At 33.3% G+C, this 22764-nt stretch overlaps 1 protein-coding gene across 1 annotated transcript; it reads left to right on the plus strand.

Annotated features, from left to right (window-relative positions):
- The first annotated feature begins 236 nt into the window (after window positions 1-236).
- On the plus strand, window positions 237-19649 carry LOC144433646 (SPRY domain-containing protein 3-like). The gene is made up of 9 exons (XM_078121990.1): window positions 237-312; window positions 7991-8232; window positions 12473-12597; window positions 13559-13724; window positions 14061-14243; window positions 14767-14974; window positions 15331-15445; window positions 15693-15858; window positions 16209-19649. The coding sequence occupies exons 2-9, from the start codon at window positions 7993-7995 to the stop codon at window positions 16341-16343; spliced, it is 1338 nt and encodes a 445-aa protein (XP_077978116.1). The 5' UTR covers window positions 237-312; window positions 7991-7992; the 3' UTR covers window positions 16344-19649.
- Window positions 19650-22764: the final 3115 nt, after the last annotated feature.

Genomic DNA, 22764 nt, shown 5'->3' on the forward strand with positions numbered 1-22764 from the left:
AGTCTCGTCCTGTCACGTGATTTCTGTACTACCAAGTTTCGTTGACGAAATTTCGCATTATTTTCCCAATTAGTGTGACAGTTGATAAGTTATTAAAACATACACTCTAAGTTCACACATTTAACGTAAGTTTAAGGTCGTGAAAAGATATATATATTAAATTTCCAGTCTCAACTTTATCTCGTCAATGACGAGAGTAGAGTAGTTTTACTACGCATGCTCACTCTGGCTAGCGACGACGACGTGAGGTGCTGGAAAATCATCGCATCTCTCATGTGAAGACAGGTTATTATAGCGGAATCTATTGCTGCGGTACGTTGCTGGTGTTTACATGTTCACGTTAGTCATGCTAGTGGTCGGTATGATAAGTCATGTTGTGTTGTACTTGCGTAAGGAACGGGAACGAGTGTTTTATGTCCAATATGTAAATATTCCAACCCGGAAGTGTGTGGAACGTGAGTGTGTTGTCAATAATATGTGCGAGAAGACGGTACACTGTGATGCAATCATGCAAGGTGTTGTTTTGGTGTTTAGTTGCTTTGGGTGACCGTGATTCATTCGAGTTGTATGTAGGAATGTTTAGTCACATAGAAAATTAAAGATCGTGTCCGAAAAGAGTCGAGGTTTCGAAGCCGACGAATACAATTGTACACACCCCATTTCACAAGATGCTAAAAATAGTGTTAAAAAATCAACTTGTTCCACCATATTTTCGATAAAGAAATGCTAACATCGTCCTATCGCTGGCTGAACTATCACTTAACCTGAATAGAGTGTGGAAAAAGTGTGGAAATAACACGTGTAAATACTGAAATGTGTGTATGTTTACATTTAAGTTAACAGGGGGGGGGAGAATCTAGCATTGCAGCAATATGTTGTAATGCCACAGTACGTATTAGTTTACACGGTATAATGCACAGACAATAAATTCTCATTGTCTTGAATTAAAACAGTGGCTAACCATAAATATCCTGAATTAGGAGATTCACTAAAAATCATAGTTGTGGACAATAATTTAGAATTTGATGCAAACTACAGCCATTGCAAGAAAAGTGTTGATTATTTTCGTGAGCTGGTGTAACATGAAATGATGGTATAAGACTGTGTAAGAAAAACTTAAAGCTTAGCAAAATCATAGACATTATTATTTATGTCCACCATCTATGATAAAATCAACAGAAAAACGTGATAATTACTAAGTATGGTTGATAAAACCATACCTTGTATAGTCTGTTGAATCACAAATCTTGATTGGTCTGGCTTCATCTACATTTGTGATTGACACTAAAAATTTAAACATGATTATAAATTCAAAAGACTTATAGCTCAGTAGATTTTTTGTCAAATGATCAGTTGGCTTGCGCAGCTCAGGTGTTTATGATAACAACTTACAACAGTGACTTTCCACCGTTTTATTTTACTCTGCTGAATTGTGTAATTAGTAAACATCAACAGTTTAGTTGAAATTTAAGAGAGACAACAACAACAACAACAACAACAATTAAGTTGACATCTCAGACAACCACCAACATACAGATGTGTCATTGTGTAAATTGCTTTGACAACTTGTGTTTAACAAATGATTGATGGGGTGCTAACAATGATGAATTTGTCAGACTGGAGAAAAGGAAGCGTGAACAGTTAACACTGCAATTTAAAGGAGCAAATATTTTCCTGATTAGACAAAGTCTGAATGATTTTCTCACCAACTGTAAAAATTAACTCGGTATAATATTTGTCTTTCATCTATATCATACACACTGTGTTTGGAAATGGACGTGGTTAAGATAATTTCACAATTAAATGTAAATTGAATTACCTAGAAGTATACATGTGGTATATATTGGCTTAATCATAGATCACTTAGTAACAAATACACTTTGCACCTAAACGTGTACCTATCATTAAAGAATACATGTATGATAGAAACAGTAGGAAAAACCTTTTATATGTTGCTTTCTTTGAAAATATCAGTTGTAATATTTCTGAAGAAACAGACAATTCATATCTATCTCACCTAGAGTTACTGTAATTATAGACCCATATGTGTAGGATCTATGCTGTAATATTTTAATCATGCACTAACTTTATTTATAACTACATGTAGGATATCTTGGATATGCAAACAAATTTAGGTTTAGCATTTGAAATTTGATATTAAACTAGAATGTCTTAAATTTGAAATGAATGCTCATTATCTGAATTGGCCAATTTAAGTACACTCTGTAATTATAAATAGATGAAGCTAAATTATGAATATGTATATGTGTGTATATATGTGTGTTTGTAAATGATGTATATACATTATATATATATATATATATATATATATATATATATATATATATATATATATATATATATATATATATATATATAATGTGTATATATATATAATGTTTGTATATATGTATGTATATATATATATATATATATATAGAGAGAGAGAGAGAGAGAAAAGCAATTATCATATTCACAATACAAAACATGAGTATGAGATGGCATCTGATATTAAAGTATGATAAACAAGCAGATATCTGTTGAATTAGTATAAAATTGTGAATAAAGTGTTGGTTTGGACAGCAGAGTGTTTGTTTGTGTCTGTAGCTCTGAGGTTATCAGGCTTTCCTCACTGTACACGACTGATAGGGTACAGAAGCCAGAAATAGCAGCAATTAGGAAGGTAGCAGTAAATTAATATCATTGTTTCTAAATATAGCAGTCCACCAAACCTACATGAATAATATTATTAATAACAAGGTATGTACATAGCAGCATGCATGTACATGCCAAGTGCCATAAACATGTACCTTTGTACATGTACTAGGGTAAGTTTGGTCAACCATAACCCTTAAACCTAGCTCAGTAGCTGCATATAGATTTATCAGTACTAGGGTAAGTTCTTACAACTGCATATAGGTATATTTATTATGAGATGATTGACAGCAGTGGATATCCAATATCAATGCTATATACAGTTGATTAGCCATGGTCTTTATTATGAGATGATTGACAGCAGTGGATATCCAATATCCAGGCTATGTGTACTGATTAGCTGTGGTCTCAATATGAGGGTAAAATGGTGCATGATACACTCGATTTGACAGTGTAAAATTTCTGCATGAATAGTTCCAATTTTCAACACTCATGCTGTACTACATGTATGCTGTCTTCAAGTCATTCTGAATTTGTGTTCTTTTGTAATATCACTTGTGCCAATCAAGTTATATACACCTAGTATTGTATACCAGTGTAGGTCAGAATGTAGAGTAGACAGTACAACAAATGATGCCACTACTGTCCAATCACATCACATCAATAATAATATGTATCCATTGATAGACTGAGGCATCAGTAATCTGATTCTCAAAGAATAGTGTTTTCACTGTGTAGCATCGTCATGGCAACTCCAGCATCCAAGTGCCTGTAATGTTACAGATGAGGAAACCAATCTAAGTTATGAGAAGTGATTGATAGACTCACTTATAAAATACTTTGTACTATGTGTGTTTTGTGGTCTAAAAAGAGTAAAAATCCTACGGTATTATCTGGATTTGACTGTGACATGCCATGTGGTGTCATTTTAATTTCAGTACCAATGGAAATCAATTACAAGCAGCTGAATACTACCCATCGTTCATTGCTGTTACAGCTTCAGTTATCTCAACTGATTTATTTATTCCATGTATATAATAATAATAATAATAATAATAATAATAATAATAATAATAATAATAATAATAACAACAACAACAACAACAACAACAACAACAACAAGAAAATAGCAAGAAAAGAAAACTAAAGCACAAATCACATGTAAATTAATGAAATCATTATGGTTGCTTCCACCAAAATTTGCAGCAGAAGAAAACAATACAATGTACTTTCTAATCTAATGTAACCAAAGTTTCCTAGACTGAACAATTTGTGTTGCAGCATGATACAGTAATTTGTTATTTTCATATATTTTTTTCCATTCTTCATTTACATGTAAAGTCTATAACAATGGTACTATACATACAAAACATATATATGTACAAGTTTAATAAACAAGGGGTGTCTGTTTGTTGGTTGTGACGATGTTCCACAAGAGTGTTTATGTGTTTGTTGTATGTGACTTGTCCATTTAGTCTTGTCTGTAGGTTGTGTTTCATTTACAGTCTGTCAAATACTGATGGTGTGTGTGTGTATTAAAAGGTTTCCACTGTTGTGTAATTTACATGTGACAACATTTGCTTTAAAGGTCTAATCTGTGCGTATAAAAAGGGGTCAGATGATGCCAGATGGCTTTGACATTAGCCCCTCCACCAACGAGGTCTATACTTTGACCATGTAACACAGGGCTCATACTAGAGAACCTATGAAACTGCCATTTCAGAGAGTACATGTATCACAGATTTTTTATCTCCTAATGTTGGACTATGGTATTATGAATAATATACACAGGAAAGACGACACTTCCCCACATGTAGCAAGCCAACGTTTTCATGGAGATTGTATTCATGAAAATGTTAGCTTGATACAAGATGGGAAGTGTTGAGACACTAACCCAGGATTGAAAATTAACCCTTTAACTATCTGAAAGCCTTCCCTCTCATAATGATATCCAATTCTTAGATCTACAACAAGTAAATCTAGTGATATGAAATACCAATACAAGATGTGGGATTTGTTTTGCACAAATATTTGACTGAATGAGTTGAAATTTTCATTGATCACAAAATGCACTTGTACATTCTTGTGCAATATAGTATTTGCCATAATCATCATACCCCATGAAGATTGACAGATCTTATTGATGCAGTATTAAGTGCCACCAAAACTATGAACTTGGAAATAAATGTCACCCAGGCTAAATGTAATGTTATGAAAGTACTGGAGTTAATCCCAACATCTTTGTAATTCTGTATGTATGCAGTGAACAAATACTGCCAATAAACTTTGGTGATTATTGCTCAGTATTTATTTCAACAATAAACGTGCATGGAATTCAAAATGCAATAGTGCAGTTGAACTCTTGCTGTGTGATGGCTACTTTGGTATGTAACCAGAGTACGTGTAACATATTACATTTAATACCATTGCACCAGAGTAATCGTAATAACTTTCAATTTGTGGTAAATAATGATTGATGGTTTTAGGATATGCAACCAGATGTTCATGACATCTCAACTTGATTTATGTGATATATGTGTGTAGAATGTATAAACACATTGAACTTCAGTTTCCTGTACTGAATATAGGTATGTACTGTGGTGACGAGTGTCAATATTTTATCTCAGCATTCAGTCTATACATGTATAACCAGAGTTTGTTACTAGATGTATTATGATCATAAATATATGTATATCCTTTATGAATATTAAAACATAATTATAGTAACAAGATGTTTTCCAGAGCATTTTGAATTCTTAACAATCTATTAGGCCTAAAAGATAGTTTGTGATTTCACCTAGAATCGTAGATTTTTTTGGATTTTTTCCATGTCTAGTTCAGGTAGTTATGTTTTCCGTTGTTTTCCACATGGTTTCTTCCCGTCATATGCACAGCCATTACAGATTGGAAGAACAGTTTTCTACTGTCTTTTTAAGTTGATGTCAGTTTCCGCATCCAGTATTTCTCGTGAGACGTCACAATTTTCACAATTTAAGTTTTTTTTCTTGAATATGTGAAAAAAAGTTTAGGGTCGGCAATGAAAAACTAGGTGGGGATCAGGTAACCGGAACCAAATAATTTTTTAGGTCTAATATAAATATCATAAAATGCTGTAAAACTTAATATCAGTATTTCCAAATGTGGTATTTATAAAAATGAAAGTATTTACAAATGTAGTTGTGTAGACGCGCTATGGTGATTTCAGAGTAGTCTGTTCAAGTAGCAAGACTTGTCAAAGATATGTGGTTAATGGAGTGGAAATGCAGTTGGCAGCTGGTCTTCATACTCTTATGGCTTTCTAATATCATGTTGCAATGACAATTTAATGGATGTCTAATGTATCTATACATGAAAGCTGTGCTTGTACACGTCAAGTACATACAGTATTGTACATTCATTCCTAACTAACTGTGTACATAGGGTATATACCCAGTAACAATCTGATAGCCATTGGATGTACATGTAGTTTGCTAGTCTAGTTCCTATACGGTATCGTTACGATTTACACTTCCGTTACGCGTTCACAGTGGTTTAGTTACAGACCACATTGGCATCCAGACTAGTAGTTTGTATACAGTGAGTTCTAATTCTGTGTGAGTATACCGTGTCTTCTGTTAGTACTGTATTCTCTCATTTCATCTGCTGAGACTGACATTGTTTGATGTATGCAATATTACAAAATTAACACAGTTTATTATTACATGTAACTAGTTTTTAAGTTCCAGTGTTCTCCCCAGAAGGTTTTTTGGATAATGATGCCAATATGCTTTAATTTTTGCTGAGACCTTTTCAGCTGTGCCAATGAGTGATCCAATATCATTGTTTGATAAGTTGATGTGTGGTCAAATCTAACTAGCATAATACATAATACATACTATTAATTCAACTTCCAATATTTGCAGTAATTTTCATGTGAATAAATTCCAATATTTTGTGCTGATTCCACATAATTAGATGTTATTGCCCAATATTTTTCGTCATTCAGGCAAGGAAAATATGAGTGACCTATGGGGGTTTTGTATCGACTCGTAGTGACAACCTTTAGGTTATGAGTATTTTCTGGCTGAATGTAGAAAAATATTGGCAAATAACATATACCAGCTCCAGTATATGTCAAAGAACAATTGGGGAAAGTAATGGCAATTTTGAGCATTTTGACTCATACATGTATTTCAAACTGAGTAGAATCAATGTAGACACGCGTTGTTGTGAAATAGATGCACAATGTCATGACATGGAATGACTAGATTATACATTCCATATTTTTTGTTCAAAATGGCTCGTGCATGGTATAAGAGTTTATATATTTATTTGTAGTTTGTGTACATTATTACATATCCCACAATTCTCATGGCATGTTTATTTGATTTGATTTGAGATCTTCAATACAAGTTGCCTGCACTATTTAAATGTCTGTTTACAGTTTCTCCTCTTAATTGATTTGACATGGCCAGTAGCAATTTCTTGTGACATCGTAATTTGGTGTTCCCCTATCTAACTTACTACATTGTTACTTGCAACTCACTGAGTGTTTACATTAACATTTTGACTCACAACAAAATATTTCAACAACAATGAATATTTTTGTAAATATTTCAAAAACATTTCGGAAAATTAGTCTATATTTTGAATTATTATAATTTTTGTCTTAGCTGAAGAATAGAGAGCACTAACCATAATCTAGAGTCTACTGATATGAAAATTTTTGCTTGAGACTTATTTTCACTTAATATTTCACTGGTAAACAAAGATGCACAAACAAATAGTGACTAAAATGCCTTCTTGTATATGAATACAATGTACCAGTCTGGCAATTAGTGAAAATACGTCTTTGAGAACTAGCTGAAGACTGTAAAATCGTAAAATTTTGTAGTAGCGAAAATATCTAGGTTTATAGTATTTGGTTTGTTATCATTAATACCATAATCCTCTAGTTTGTGTCTGCTCCTAAGGCTGCCCTATTTTATAACTTACTTTCTACTTTACTGCTTCTTTGCCTTATATTCTAAGAATGAGATAAAGAAACACATTAATAGTTCTTTTTCATCGACATGTACCTCTTTTAATAGCTTACAGTAAAAAGACTTGGGAGGAAAGAGGTTTTATAAATTGATGGCAATGATGAAGACATGATTGACAGGTGATGAGAATTGTATAATGCACTATTGTGTAAACTCTAATGCAATGTAAGACGTTGAGTGTGCTGAATGTCTGAGTGATGCAGAGCGTACTCCCTAGGGAAATCTACCTTCATATACACTGCATGTCAAACACGATAAAGCTGGCAGTAAAAGCGTCAAGATAACATTCTTGATTTTTCTTTTCATCCTAACAGGCATGGACTTAGGCAATGGTTTAGTACTGCAAGTTCGAAATGGTGGCAATATCGGTGTACGTAGAATACATGTAGGACGTAGACGAATCGACCCCATGGAACATGAACATCAACCTGATAAAGTACGCAGTGAAAGAATCTTAGTTGAAGGTGATATTCTTAGCTATGTTCCGGATCATTTACGCCGTGTTGGTTTGTACATTGCCGCAGAACCTTTAACACCAGACCACAGCTACTATGAGGTAAGAACTTACAAATTAAAACATCGAGTAATTTCATTTGGATGGAAAATGGAACACAAACTTCCTATTTTTGTTTAATGATTTGATTTGATTGAGTGATATGATTTGATTCAGAGATTTACAACTTCAAGCATTACATAATATTGAACTACAAAATTCTTTTTTTTGTCGTCGATATTTTACCCCTTTATCATGATTTTACAAGAGGTGGAATTTGACAAATTCCTCAGGTAATGAAAGTAGAATCACATATCTTGCATATAGATTGATATCAGCAAGTATTTTTTCCAGGTCAGTGCACCTAAATAAAATTGCAATAAAAGTGTATAAAGCTGGCAACAAATTTCATTTCTGAGCTGTATAGCATATCATGTCGATGTTAACTTGCCTCTTAGACTAGTAGATAATTAGATCAACGAATACCACCCATATGTACATGTCTCTGTCATAATCAGGCTAACTATTTCAAAATTCAAATCTCTCAATTTCATTCAATTTCAAAATAAAAAGTAGTGATATCAATAATTTGTCATATTCTTGATAGCAATAAGGTGGGTTTTTTTTTGTCTGTGCTGGAAATTGCTCCCAGTGGTTTTCTTTTTATACAGACGACACATATATACACACACAATCACACATAATTTTACAGTGTTCCATGCAGGTTTGGGAGTACATGACAGCAATAAGTTTTTATTTGACATTTTTTACTTCCCCTGTCATGTTTATTAGAAACAAGTTATTCGTATGAATGTAAATGTATTCCAAATTCATATAATGAATGATTCAGGAAAGGAACACAATTAACTATTTTATTTGGTACAAATTTTTTTTTTTTAAATCAAATTCACTGTTTGCAGATAATCATATTTCAAATATTGAATTAGGGTCAAAGGTCAATGCACTGAAAAAAAAATCCCAACAAAATGTGCAAATTAGGCCTGGAATTGCATTAGTTAGAAGTAATGGATGAAATTTACTGAAAACCCTGTCTTAACATAATTTGGGGTTTATCAGTATGCAAACTTTTTGGCATATTTCAACTTAAATGTCAGACCTTTATATTTATGAAAATAATCCCAAATTACTAAATTATGTAAAAAGATAGAACAAGTAGTCATAATTAACTGAAAAGTAAGACTAGACTAATTTTTTTTCAAACAAGACTTGTGAGTGAAGATTAGCCATTAGACGCTGGTGTTTTAGTCAATGATTGGTATGTACAAGGTATGCATACATTTCCATATGTACCGGTACATATTCTGGTAAAGCTTGGCCAAGTCAGAATACATGTATACTGTGTTTCATTTGGAATGTAATTGATGCATTCTGGAAGCGTGTATGATGAAAAGAGACACCGTTAGTTTTTATATCCCTCTAAAGTACTCACAGTCAATTCCAATGTGATTAAAATCTGATGTAGTCGGGATCCAATTCACTCTATTTACAGTTTTTGAAATGAAGTCGATGCATAATGCATGACTCTCACTCAGATGGAAAGTGACAGAAAATATATACCTGGATTTTTTTAGCTTGAAAGTACGAACAACTTATTCCAATCTGTGATACTAAATAGAAGACTTGATGCGATTTAGTTACTGCATTATGGATGCCTTACACAGCTGCATAGTTTGTTTAGTTATGAAATATTTATACCATCTAGATGTATATTGTACTGACATAGTGATATAATACATAAAATACTCATGATATGCTGTATGTGAACAACACTTTGATATATACATTAAGAGTTATTTTATCTCCTAGCATTACATTTCATTCAATCAATACTTTGTACATACTGGGTATGTATGTTTACATTCTCTACCCATTATCAGACCAAAAAAGACATTTTGAAATGTCAACATTTAAATGAACATGTTCACATTTGAATGTTTCATGCTGAGAATTTAAATGGTACAAATTTCAGTGAAATGGTAGTGACTGTATCCTTGTTAGAGAAAAATGTCCCCCAAAACTCTGAATTTAGATGACGAATGAGGCTAACCACTGTGGGCTTACACAGAGAAGAGTATTCCTCATTATAAACATTGCCATGTTGATGTATTCAGGCACAGTGTCTGGGAGGAAATTCACATTGATCAATTTGTTGGTGGTTGTTAGTGAAATGGAATTACAATGGGAAGTTATTAGTGGTGGCAGTTGGAAGTTGATTTGATCAGTTCGACAGTTGATTACATACACAGTGGTAGCAATCAGTATACCCTGGTGTTAGAGTAAATCACATTCACCACTAAATGCTGTGAAGATGTGACAATATTTAGGCTTTTAACAAATGAACGTATTAGTAAAAGTGTGTTTATTTAGGAATTAATAATAATAATGTTCTGACATACATTTGTATCCATAAATCTTCTAATCAAAATTCAATTTCAGTGACAGGAAATTTGAATAATCCTATTATTAAACAGACAGCATTGTTCTTTAGAATGATGTTAGAGAAAACCTGTTAAGGGACAATGAATTTGTGAAATTGGACATGTATGTTTGCAAACAACAATTTTACTGATCATTTCTGTCAGTCTTTCATGTACATGTAACTACACAAACAGTCATATGTACATGCTAGTACTATATACGTAAACAGTGATATGTACCTACACTGTACATACTAGTACTATATACGTAAACAGTGATTTTTACATACACTGTACATACTAGTACTATATACATAAACAGTGATATGTACATACACTGTACATACTAGTACTATATACGTAAACAGTGATTTGTACAAACACTGTACATACTAGTACTATATACATAAACAGTGATATGTACCTACATTGTACATATTAGTACTATATACACAAACAGTGATATGTACCTACATTGTACATACTAGTACTATATACGTAAACAGCAATTTGTACCTACACTGTACATACTAGTACTATATACATAAACAGTGATTTGTACCTACACTGTACATACTAGTACTATATACGTAAACAGTGATATGTACCTACACTGTACATAGTAGTACTATATACATAAACAGTGATATGTACATACACTGTACATACTAGTACTATATACGTAAACAGTGATTTGTACAAACACTGTACATACTAGTACTATATACATAAACAGTGATATGTACATACACTGTACATACTAGTACTATATACGTAAACAGTGATTTGTACTTACACTAGCTTACACTATCCTTGAAAAGGGATCAAACATAGCTGTATTCAGTTTTAAAGATGTCAAGATTATGAATATTACAATATGAACAGCTGTTCACTGGAGACACACTACATGTATGTGACATAGATACTAGTGACGTGGGATTTATTTCAGATTGTAATAAGTTATTGATACTATTGATGTATTTGGTGATGACATTGAAATATTCTACCGATAATATGTAAAACAGGGTAAAATATTAAACATGGATTTCTAGGACCAAGTAATTCCACAAACCATAACCAGAGAAATGGAATACCTCAAGTTAACTATCTGTTTACTCAATAAATCTTTCTAAAATTATACTTTCCTGTACTTCCTACAACCAAAATTTCGTAATCCTCTAAGAAATTATGTCATTGTTGCAATCAGAAGACTGTGGCTTTCAAAGATACCACCCGATTTTTGATGTCATGAAGTGAACCATAAATTTTGTTTAACTAATACCAATCAATGATATTCAATGTGTATGATCTTTACAGCTAATGGTGATGCTGGCCACAAAGTATAAATGAAACTTTCTACTTACAAATTAAAACAATTCTTAGAAAATTAATTAATTATAATAATAATAATGTTGGTTTTTATATAGCACTTCCCACTTTGTGCTCGAAGCGCTATATCATTATTACCCCTGGCATGGATCTATAGTGATACAACGGCCCTTTATATTTCCTCAACTCCCAGGGGAGCATACAATCCATTGCAGCCTTTATAAGCACATAGGATTAAAGCATTCACATTGCAACCTCTATCCTACCAGGTCCCCCAATTATAGAGCGTAATTCTGTTATTACCGACTTCTCATCATCAGTATTGTTGGAGGTATCAAACAATACTGAAAAGATATGAGTAGAAATGTATGTATTTAAACAAAAATGGATCAGAGCTCTTCCTTATTTTTTACTTGCGAAGAGACTGACTTTAGAAGCACACTGTGTAGGGTTACAGCTCACTTAATACATGGAGATTACAAATGTGCTGAATGTTTATTTTTAATCAAAGAATCATTTGATATTATTATTTACAGGTAGAATTGATAGACACCGGTGAATTAGGTACAATCGGTGTTGGACTAGTACACAAAGATTACAAATTAGAAAGACAACCTGGCTGGGTTGCTGACTCTATAGGATACCATGCAGATGATGGAAAGTAAGTGTTGTACAATTATGTACATACTAAGCCTTGGACCATGTCCATTTCAAAACACTTTAAATGCATTCTCCTAGTCTAGGACCATGTCCATTTCAAGATATACATGCATGCGTGCATACACACATACATACATACATACATACATACATACATACATACATACATACATACATACATACATACACACACACACACACACACACACACACACATACATACATACATACATACATACATACATACATACATACATACATACATACATGTATGTATGTATGCCTACACACATAAATACATACATAAATACATTATATACATACACACATGCACACACACACATATATAATATAAACTATCTGAAGTATAAATAATATGTACATTCAACAGTTATCTGTTTAATAATAGCTATATGAGTCATGGTCAGGTTTCAGTATTTTTGTATGTCTCCACAGTCATTTTCTCAAAAATAAGCAGAAGTATAGAAAATGGTGGTTTCATTGTGTTGTTCAATACAAAAAGGTGTAAATAAAAGGACTGAAGGACTGTTATACAATACTTGGTGCTCAAATTATGCAATCCCCTTGATGAGTCAAGAAGCGTAGAAACATCACCATGGTAACAAGCAACCTGTTAACCTTATCATGTTGATGTGACACGTACCTAACACACAGTATGACTTCAGGCGTTTGTGATTCATTCCAAATCATAGAAACCGATATGAAGTTATGCTAATTATAAATTGAAGATTTTTCTTACCCAGGAGTAAAAGTCATTAATATTCAGTAAAAGTACACCACAGATGGACATGATTCAGAATCTGTATTGGTCAGCCATGAATCATCCTCTCTATAGTACCACACTGTGTACTGCGAACAATCCTGTGACATCATATATTAGAAAACACCATGCAGTGCATAGGATGGTTCACATCTCATGTTATCTTTGTCTGTCTATGTAGATTGTTCAAACCCAATGGTCATGGCAGAGATGGTCATGGGAGGCCGTTTGGTCCCAAATGTCACAGTGGTGATAAAATTGGTTGTGGAATTAAGTTTGATCAGATAGAATATGAGGAAGGTATACGACAGCAAGTACCTGTATTCTTTACAAGGAATGGCAAAGAGGTAGGTCAAAGGTTAACAATACAAATTTATGTATGTATGGACACAGTATGTAGTTATACCTAGTATATATGGATACAGTATGTAGGTTTACCTAGTATGTAGTATGTTTTAGTATTACATATCCCATGAATATTAATGTTGTATTTACATAATTAATGAGTATAGGCAATGAGGCTATCTCAGACTCTTAAGAATGCAAGCTTCAAATTCAATATAATTTAGCACACACATCGACAATAATAAGGTGCACGTATCCTATAAAGCTGGTGGATGTAGGTTTTAGTTTTAATACATGATAAGACACCTATAGTTCATATAAATTTTTTTCTATTACAGCTTGGTACCATGATGACACCTATGCCAGCAACTGGTTTATTTCCTGCTATTGGAATGCATTCAGTAGGGGAAGAAGTCCGCCTACACCTTGATGCTGATTGGGTGAATATTGAAGAAGACATGATGATTGACAGCAGTGAAGATGAATGGGCCAGGCTACATGACGTACGAGCCAATGGACAGGTAAGTTCTCATTGGTTAATTAATAGCTTTTGTTTTGTAACTTCTTATATGCTTGGCTGATTACTATCCACTGTATCTTCTCATAGGCTGATTACTAGCCATTCTATCTACTCATTGGCTAATTACTAGCCACTGTATCTTCTCATTGGCTGATTACTGGCCACTGTATCTTCTCATTGGCTGATCAATAGCAACTGTGACTTCTCATTGTCTGTTTACTGGCAACTGTAACTTCTCTTTGGCTGATTATTAAGCACTAAAAAGTTCTCACTGGCTGAGTTCTAACCCTTTGAAATTTTCATGATGTTGATAACTAGCAACGCCAAGTTCTCATTTGTCAAGAACTAGTCACTGTAAATTCTCATTGGCTGATTAATAATGGTTCATTGAAACATCTTCTTTATAAGTAAGGTTGACAAACAATTAGTGAACAAATACAAAAACTTTGTTAAATTCATCTGTAGTACCAGTAACATTGATGACGTGTATGCATTGTAATTATACAAGTACCTGTATTTTACAGCTGTTAGAATACGTTGGCAGGGGGAGAAGTATTGCTGATGTCGGATTGGCTCAAGCCAGGAAACCGTTGTCACCAACAAATCACTACTTTGAAATAGAAATTGTAGATCCTGGAAAAAATTGTTACATTGCGATAGGATTAGCTCACAGGGATTATCCCAAATATAGGCATCCTGGCTGGAATAAAGGATCCATTGCCTATCATGCAGGTATGTCAAAGTTGTGGATGTTTATTATGGGATGTTACTACAAGGAGTCAGCTGATTGCACAGATTTGATGTTCACCAAGTAAATTATACATTGTTGTAAGTAGGAAGTCATGATCAAAAAAATAGTTCCAAAAGGAATTCATGTAAAGATTTCTTTCAAGCTTTATACAACTGTATTCACAGTAGCTATAGCAACTATTCCACGGTAGCCATAGCAACTATTCCATGGTAGCCATAGCAACTATTCCACAGGTGTAATAATTCTATCACATTCTGCCAGAATATGTTGAATGTCAAATGAAGTATACCGTAGTGAATTATTTGTATCTTTCCATCTTTTTTTTTCTCTTTTATAGATGACGGTAAAATCTTCAAAGGGAGTGGAATAGGTGATCCATTTGGTCCTCGTTGTTACAAAGGTGATGTAATGGGATGTGGAATTATGTTCCCCAGAGATTACCAAGTAGAAAGGTAAGAAACAGTTGACAAGAGATGCTTTGCATTAGCAATAGTTAAAATGAAAATGTGTATAAAAACTGTGTAATAGTTGGAAAGAGAATGCTAAGTTTAAATTTAGTCGAAATGCAAGAATGTATGGTGACTGATCTGATGACCAACCCTAGTGAGTGTGAGTAGTCATGTTAGGTTTTCAGTATTGTGTTTGTATAGTGATGAATGCATTTTTCTAACATATACATTATATAATCTGTTGTTATAGCGATGTTGAAAGTGATGATGAGAAGGCTGAAATTGCAGAACTAAGGCATCACCATGACGACGATCATGTGAATGAAATGTATGAGTTAGAGGAATACTTAGATAGCAGTAGTTCAGAAGATGAAGAATGGTATCAAGATGGTAAAGAGGAAGGGGTTAAAGTTCAGGTAAGCAAAGTATGTCACATTGAGCAAACTGAATGTCCACAAAGTACAATTTTAAAAGGATAAATGTAGTTGTGTGTAGAAATAATATGAAACAAAACAAGTATTGGTATAAAGTAGTTTGAGACTAGCATTAAAATGGCCATGTGGATGAGGATTTGGTATTTATTTTGGATTTCTAATTGATAAAACCATTTTATCGTGGCTTACTACGTGAAAAATCAATGTGAAAATTGGTAATTATTGTTTCTGAAGGGTAGGTGCTACTAAAAGGGTCGATGTCCACCTAGTACAACCACTGTTTAATATGCGTATGATTTCTAACAATATTGGGATTTCCTTCTTTCCTCTAGATATTTTTCACAAGGAATGGTAAAACTGTTGGTAGACGTGAAGTAAGGATACCACAGGGAGGATTCTTTCCCACAGTCGGTATGCTCAGCTCTGATGAAAGAGTGAGAGTTGACCTTAAACCTTTGACAGGGTGAAAACAGCATACTCTTAAACATGTACAGACTGGCTGGAACCAGTACAGATGGCTAAATCAACACATTACTAGCTTTGACCAGTATATGGAGACTGAAACCTGCATAGACTGATTTGAACCAGTATAGATCGACTGGAACCAGAACAGACTGGCTGAAACCAGTCAGGACAATATAAATATGTATGAAAGAAGCCGGTTGACACATTGGTATATCATAATTTATTACTGAATTGTCATTATTATTATTCACATCTGTAACAACAGATGGTTGTGTCAAAAACAAATTTATGCAAATTATGTACTTTTTTTCCCACAAAGACCATATTTGAACATATTTTGAGCTGGATTGTTTTTTTGTAGGTAGGGTTGCATGGGGCAAGCATTTACATGTACATAAACTATGCTTACAGTGCTATTTTTGGCTGAAATATATTATTTTTCTTGTAAATTGAGAATTGATAGTTATATTAATATACAAGAGTGTTGACTACTTGTAAATGTAATCTGTGCTAGGGAGGCCAGATTTTATATTTGGATATTTAAAATCGTTTTAAGTTGAGTGCCAAAAGAGTTCCCATGAATACTCGTGGTCTTGGGAAAGTTTAAGTTATTAAAATATTTGTATTTAAAGTAAAATTCTTTTTATCTTGATAATTTTTGTTGTGGATATATCATGTTTCCCTTGCCCTATGTTTGCTGAGATCGTTTAGTGATACTTGGTTTCATTCAGCCAAAAGAATGGTGAGAACACTGCCTCCATAGGACTAAATCTCTGAATGACTTCAAATCATGTTTAATACCACAGTTTTCATTTGTTTACAACTCAGCCTAAGAACCTAGAAATTCTTTAGTTTCTGTTTGTAAAACAGTATTGCAATATATTGTAGACTGTCATGTATGAGCAACTGTAACCATGCACAGAAAAAAATACAAGACTCCAGAATCTTGTTTGTAGCCATACAATTTACTGATGTCTTGTCTGTAGCCATTAATATACAATTTACTAATGTCAAACTGCTTGATTGCACCAAACTCTGAAGTGAATTTAGCTTGGTGTTTTAAAAAAAATTAATTTCCTGCAAATAATTTTTCCAGGAAATAATGAGGAAGAGTACGTAAATACATACTTTGAATACAACAATATATACAGTTATATGAATACACACAACACAAACACAAATGTGACATTTTAGGCCTAGCACAATACAGGGTAAAGGAAACAGTTGGTGTATCCCACACAGTAAAGTTTAGCAGGCAAATTATGTTTCAGTGAAACATAATGATAATCATGCATTTTTGGATGTTTTTGTTTTTGTTATAATTTTGTTCTTTTGAATGAAAATTGAGTTTTGTTGTAGGAATGATGTACTGATGTGACATTAGTGTAGTAAAAGGTAATTAGGTGTACATTCAATTTGATTAAAATCTGATGTAGTGAACATGGCGAGATTTGTTAATTAACTCCTACTTTTATTGCCCTTTGTTCTTTTTTTGTTCTGTGAGCACCTTGTAGCTCCACCTGATGCAATACTATAGGAGTTGTCATACTCAATGAATGAGAATGCGTAATGTGCCGAAACATATGGGTACAGTACTTCAGAATGCTCTCAAAAAGAGCTTGATCACAGACAATGATGTTAATGTTATTGTTTGGTGGTTGTGTTTGTTTAATTTCGAACGTTGGGTGTTATATGGTAAGACAGATTCTGATTGGCTACTCCTGAGTACGAGATATGGTTTGAGAACTATGGTATTGTGTCAGAAGTACAAGGCACTCACTGTACAAAAACAGAACAAACAACAATAAAAGTAGGAAATGGGCAAATCGTCGCACCAAGTTCACTCATCAGATTTTAATGAGATTGGGTGTAAATTATTCAGCCATTGGGATAGTTATACTTAGTGGTAGAGTACAAATACTTTAAGTAGGTCAAGTTTATCGTAATAGGGTGTTAGTGTCTATAGCTTTATCATGTTGATAGTGCTTCCTTAGTTTTGGGAAAGAATGGAGGAAAGAGAAATTAAACATATAAACAAAACTTAATGCAACTGTTATTTAAACTGTCAGTTGTACAGTTCATGTCTGCTTCCAAAATGAGTCTGTCTCTCAGTGATTTGTTTCTGTTCGATCATTTACTATTCAGAAATTTATAAAATTGGTTTAAAACACTCTCGTTAAGCTTTGTGTTTATAGCATAAGGACCACTTTGCAGCTCTTTGGCAAAGCAGCATCACATTAAAGTGTCCAAATAATAACAAAAGCTGAGAGCTAAGGTTTTAGTCATGAAGCCAATCGCATGGCAATTTACAGTGCTTCCAATCGAAGAATGAATGATATAGTACTGCAACATATTGATACATTACTGAACTTACCCTAATGTACTGACATAGATTTAGTTATAATAGAAGTCACAACATTGTCTACACAGTGGCAAAGTTGAATAATTTTATTCTGATAATGCCATTTAACAGGCTTGCAACCCATTCTGTTGGATGATGTCATCATGGCTATAGACATGCCGAGTGATAAGACAACAAACAAACCTTGGTAAATGTAATGGGTGCCAAATTTGAAATTTGTTATATGACTGAAGGTATCAGTAATGATGCACTCATTGTGGCAAATCTTTGCTCTGACCTGATTAAACACTATATGAAGACACAAACCTATGTTCAACTTGGTAATGTATCTCTACATATTTCAGTAGTTCAGTGTTTAAACTTCGACTGAAAGCACTGTAGTAAAGAAAACGTCCAATTAATGGATGTAAGGAAACACTTGATTAAATATCATGAATATTTGAACTAAGAAATGTCATTGAGTTTTTGTTATCAATAGTAATTCAATATAAAAACAACTTGAATCATGAAATGATGGAAAAGGATGATTCCAAAGTACGCTACAGTATTCAACTTATCATATCCACATTTTTGGTTCACATTTTCTCTGATTAGCATAACTAGTGGCCAAACGATACAACTTTCTTATCTTTTTCAATAACTGGAATACGATATATTGAAAGGTTACTAGCGGATCAATACACTAATAAGTCATGTCAAATGTCAAGGGTCCAATCATGTGGTTGTATTTTTCAAGTCACTGTATTTGTTATTATACCATGGTGATTGTCATGGAATGTGAGATACCACATTATGCATTGATTTGGTATATATACCACATTATACATTGATTTGATATATACCACATTATGCATTGATTTGATATATACCACATTATACATTGATTTGATATATACCACATTATACATTGATTTGATATATACCACATTATACATTGATTTGATATATACCACATTATACATTGATTTGATATATACCACATTATACATTGATTTGATATATACCACATTATACATTGATTTGATATATACCACATTATACATTGATTTGATATATACCACATTATGCATTGATTTGATATATACCACATTATACATTGATTTGATATATACCACATTAGGCTTTGATTTGATATATACCACATTATGCATTGATTTGATATATACCACATTAGGCTTTGATTTGATATATACCACATTATACATTGATTTGATATATACCACATTATACATTGATTTGATATATACCACATTATACATTGATTTGATATATACCACATTATACATTGATTTGATATATACCACATTATGCATTGATTTGATATATACCACATTATACATTGATTTGATATATACCACATTATACATTGATTTGATATATACCACATTAGGCTTTGATTTGATATATACCACATTATGCATTGATTTGATATATACCACATTATACATTGATTTGATATATACCACATTATGCATTGATTTGATATATACCACATTATACATTGATTTGATATATACCACATTATGCATTGATTTGATATATACCACATTATGCATTGATTTGATATATACCACATTATGCATTGATTTGATATATACCACATTATGCATTGATTTGATATATACCACATTATGCATTGATTTGATATATACCACATTATACACTGATTTGATATATACCACATCAAAGGATATGTGGATCAGTAAAACTCATATAATTTGTATACAATTCCTTTATGTGGTCTGTCTGTCTAATGTCAGAATTTATATCAAGGTTACTAAATCGCCATAGTTACTGAGAGTCAAAATAAGCAGTACAGTGCAGTCAGTTTGATGAGGGGTAAAGTGAAATGTATACCCGTGTTGAAAAGTGCAACTGTATAAATCATATCTTTTATGATTTACATCAACAAAATATTTTGAACAATTTTCATGAATCTTCTGACCCCTCATCACCATAGTGATAGGGTCACCATGTATGTTTCAGGTGAAAACATGTAGAATTTATTACATAGATGTACAACAGGGTTGTTTTTCTTTATTTTTACATATTGGTTTTCTTCAGTCTTGATATTATTCCCGATTTATAATATTGCTAACTTATAATACATACAAGATGATGAACAAGTTGGAACTCCACTTTTACTGGGAGCTTTGTGTTAGTTAATGTACACAGAACTGTTTGCTATGTTTGCACACACGACAGTTTGTTGATGTCTTCCTTATATGGCATGTCAAAGGTCAAATGAAATAGACTAGGATATACATGATATAAGTAATTATTCAACATAGTGGGCTGATGTTGTTTTATTTGATTGGGTACCTGTCCTATTCTCACTGCAAGGGCTTCGGAGAAATGACTATTTGAAGTCCAAGTGGTGAGAATGGGACAGGGGCCAAGTCTAAGGGCTGGGGGTGCACAGATGGGGCAGGGTTGCTGAAGTTTAAAAAGTATAATGTAGATGAAAAGTGTATAGCTTTCAAAGATTTCATACTTGCAATGTACTCTTTCTAATGTTGTAGCATTGTAGTCAACTGTTGTAAGCAGAGTCAGTTCTACTATAACAAGTACATTTAGTGTCATTCCTGTTATTTTCAAAAGCACAGTTTTATTGTGTGGTTACGTTGAACCCAATACTAATTAAATACAATATTAACAATTCAACATTTCTACAACTACTATGGAATGACATGTCAAAATTATTTTTTAAACATATTCAGTTATTGTAAACTTCACATTTAGGGGTTGATACCTCCAGTTGTAACATATTTGTACAAATCAAAGAATTACCAATGTAGAAAGTAACATTCAATGCTTGAGATGGAAGGAAACGCCAGATTTGATAGTGTTCACATTTCCAATGTTCTCATCACTCAGGTTTGACTCAGAAACCCTGTAGAGAAATGTTTCTATAAATGACATCTAATGCATCAGTCAGACTTTGGGTTCTAACATTTGCATGAATGGAATAAGCTGTGAACAGACAAAGCAAGACAACATTGAAGACTGACATTGAAGTTCAGGGTTAGCTAAGTTCCCTGGTGATGAGAAAACTGGTTTGTTTCAATTTGATATGTATTGATAGAGTACTGTCCAAGCCTAGAATCCAGGTAGTTAGGGATTTTGAATTTTTATTTCCCCAACTGGGAAATAACAAATTCAAAACCCCCATCTGCATACATTCAGGCTATAACTGTCTTATCTTTAGTAAACATTGTACAAAACTGTAATGTATGTAATAACAACCTTTATTTATACTGAATAGTTCCTTGAGCATATAAACACTCATCTCCTAAGAAGTCTAGTGAGGGCCATCCCTCATGGGTAGGAGGAAACCGGGAAAATCTGCATTGTTCGGTAGAGCCAAACTGAACGACACTCTTCTTAGTGTGGGAAAAGTTTAATCAAACTGTGAATGGGTTTGAACCCTGACCACAGTGGTAAAAGGCAAGTGGTTTAACCACTCATCCACCGACAACCTTTGTTAGTTTTCAATGTAGTTGTCAGTGTAGAGACATGTACCTTTTGACAAACCAGTAATATACCAGTATGCTAGTTTTCACATATCTATGAACCAAGATAGTGCAAGTCATTCAAATAAAATGTTTTCATATAAAATATCTTTGTCAGATTCTTTCTTTGTCATTCTCTCACATCATTTATAAAGTTCATCAACAATATTGAGAATAAATATTGCAAATACAGACTCGGTGATCTCTTTCAACCATTGCTGAGGGTGCCCCCTAGAGTTCAACATTGTGAATTGTGTTGAGTATCAACATCAGATATTCCTTGTAACACATTGCACTTTTCAGTTCATAATTGTACTTGTTCTGTTATTGTGCTTGTGAATGAATGAATGAATGCCTTTCTTCTCAATAGGTGATGCTGACACACATCTGCCGAATGATGACCATGTGACATCAGTGAAATTGTGAAACCTGAATGGTCACAGTTGTTAGCTAGGAATCTGCAAGTTGTCACTGGTTTCCCTCTGCTTAAAATCTATGGGTAAGATTCGAACTAGGATTGTCCCCCAGTTAATCCAGCAGTACAAATAG

This window comes from Glandiceps talaboti, chromosome 4, assembly GCF_964340395.1.
Source record: "Glandiceps talaboti chromosome 4, keGlaTala1.1, whole genome shotgun sequence".
NCBI classification, from domain to species: domain Eukaryota; kingdom Metazoa; phylum Hemichordata; class Enteropneusta; family Spengelidae; genus Glandiceps; species Glandiceps talaboti.

Excerpts from the sequence above, each read along its gene's own strand:
- LOC144433646 (XM_078121990.1), top strand. The coding sequence starts at position 7,993 with ATGGACTTAGGCAATGGTTTAGTACTGCAAGTTCGAAATGGTGGCAAT. Across the intron at positions 12,598-13,558 it reads TACCATGCAGATGATGGAAA|ATTGTTCAAACCCAATGGTC; the intron begins GTAAGTGTTGTA and ends CTGTCTATGTAG. Across the intron at positions 15,446-15,692 it reads AGAGATTACCAAGTAGAAAG|CGATGTTGAAAGTGATGATG; the intron begins GTAAGAAACAGT and ends CTGTTGTTATAG.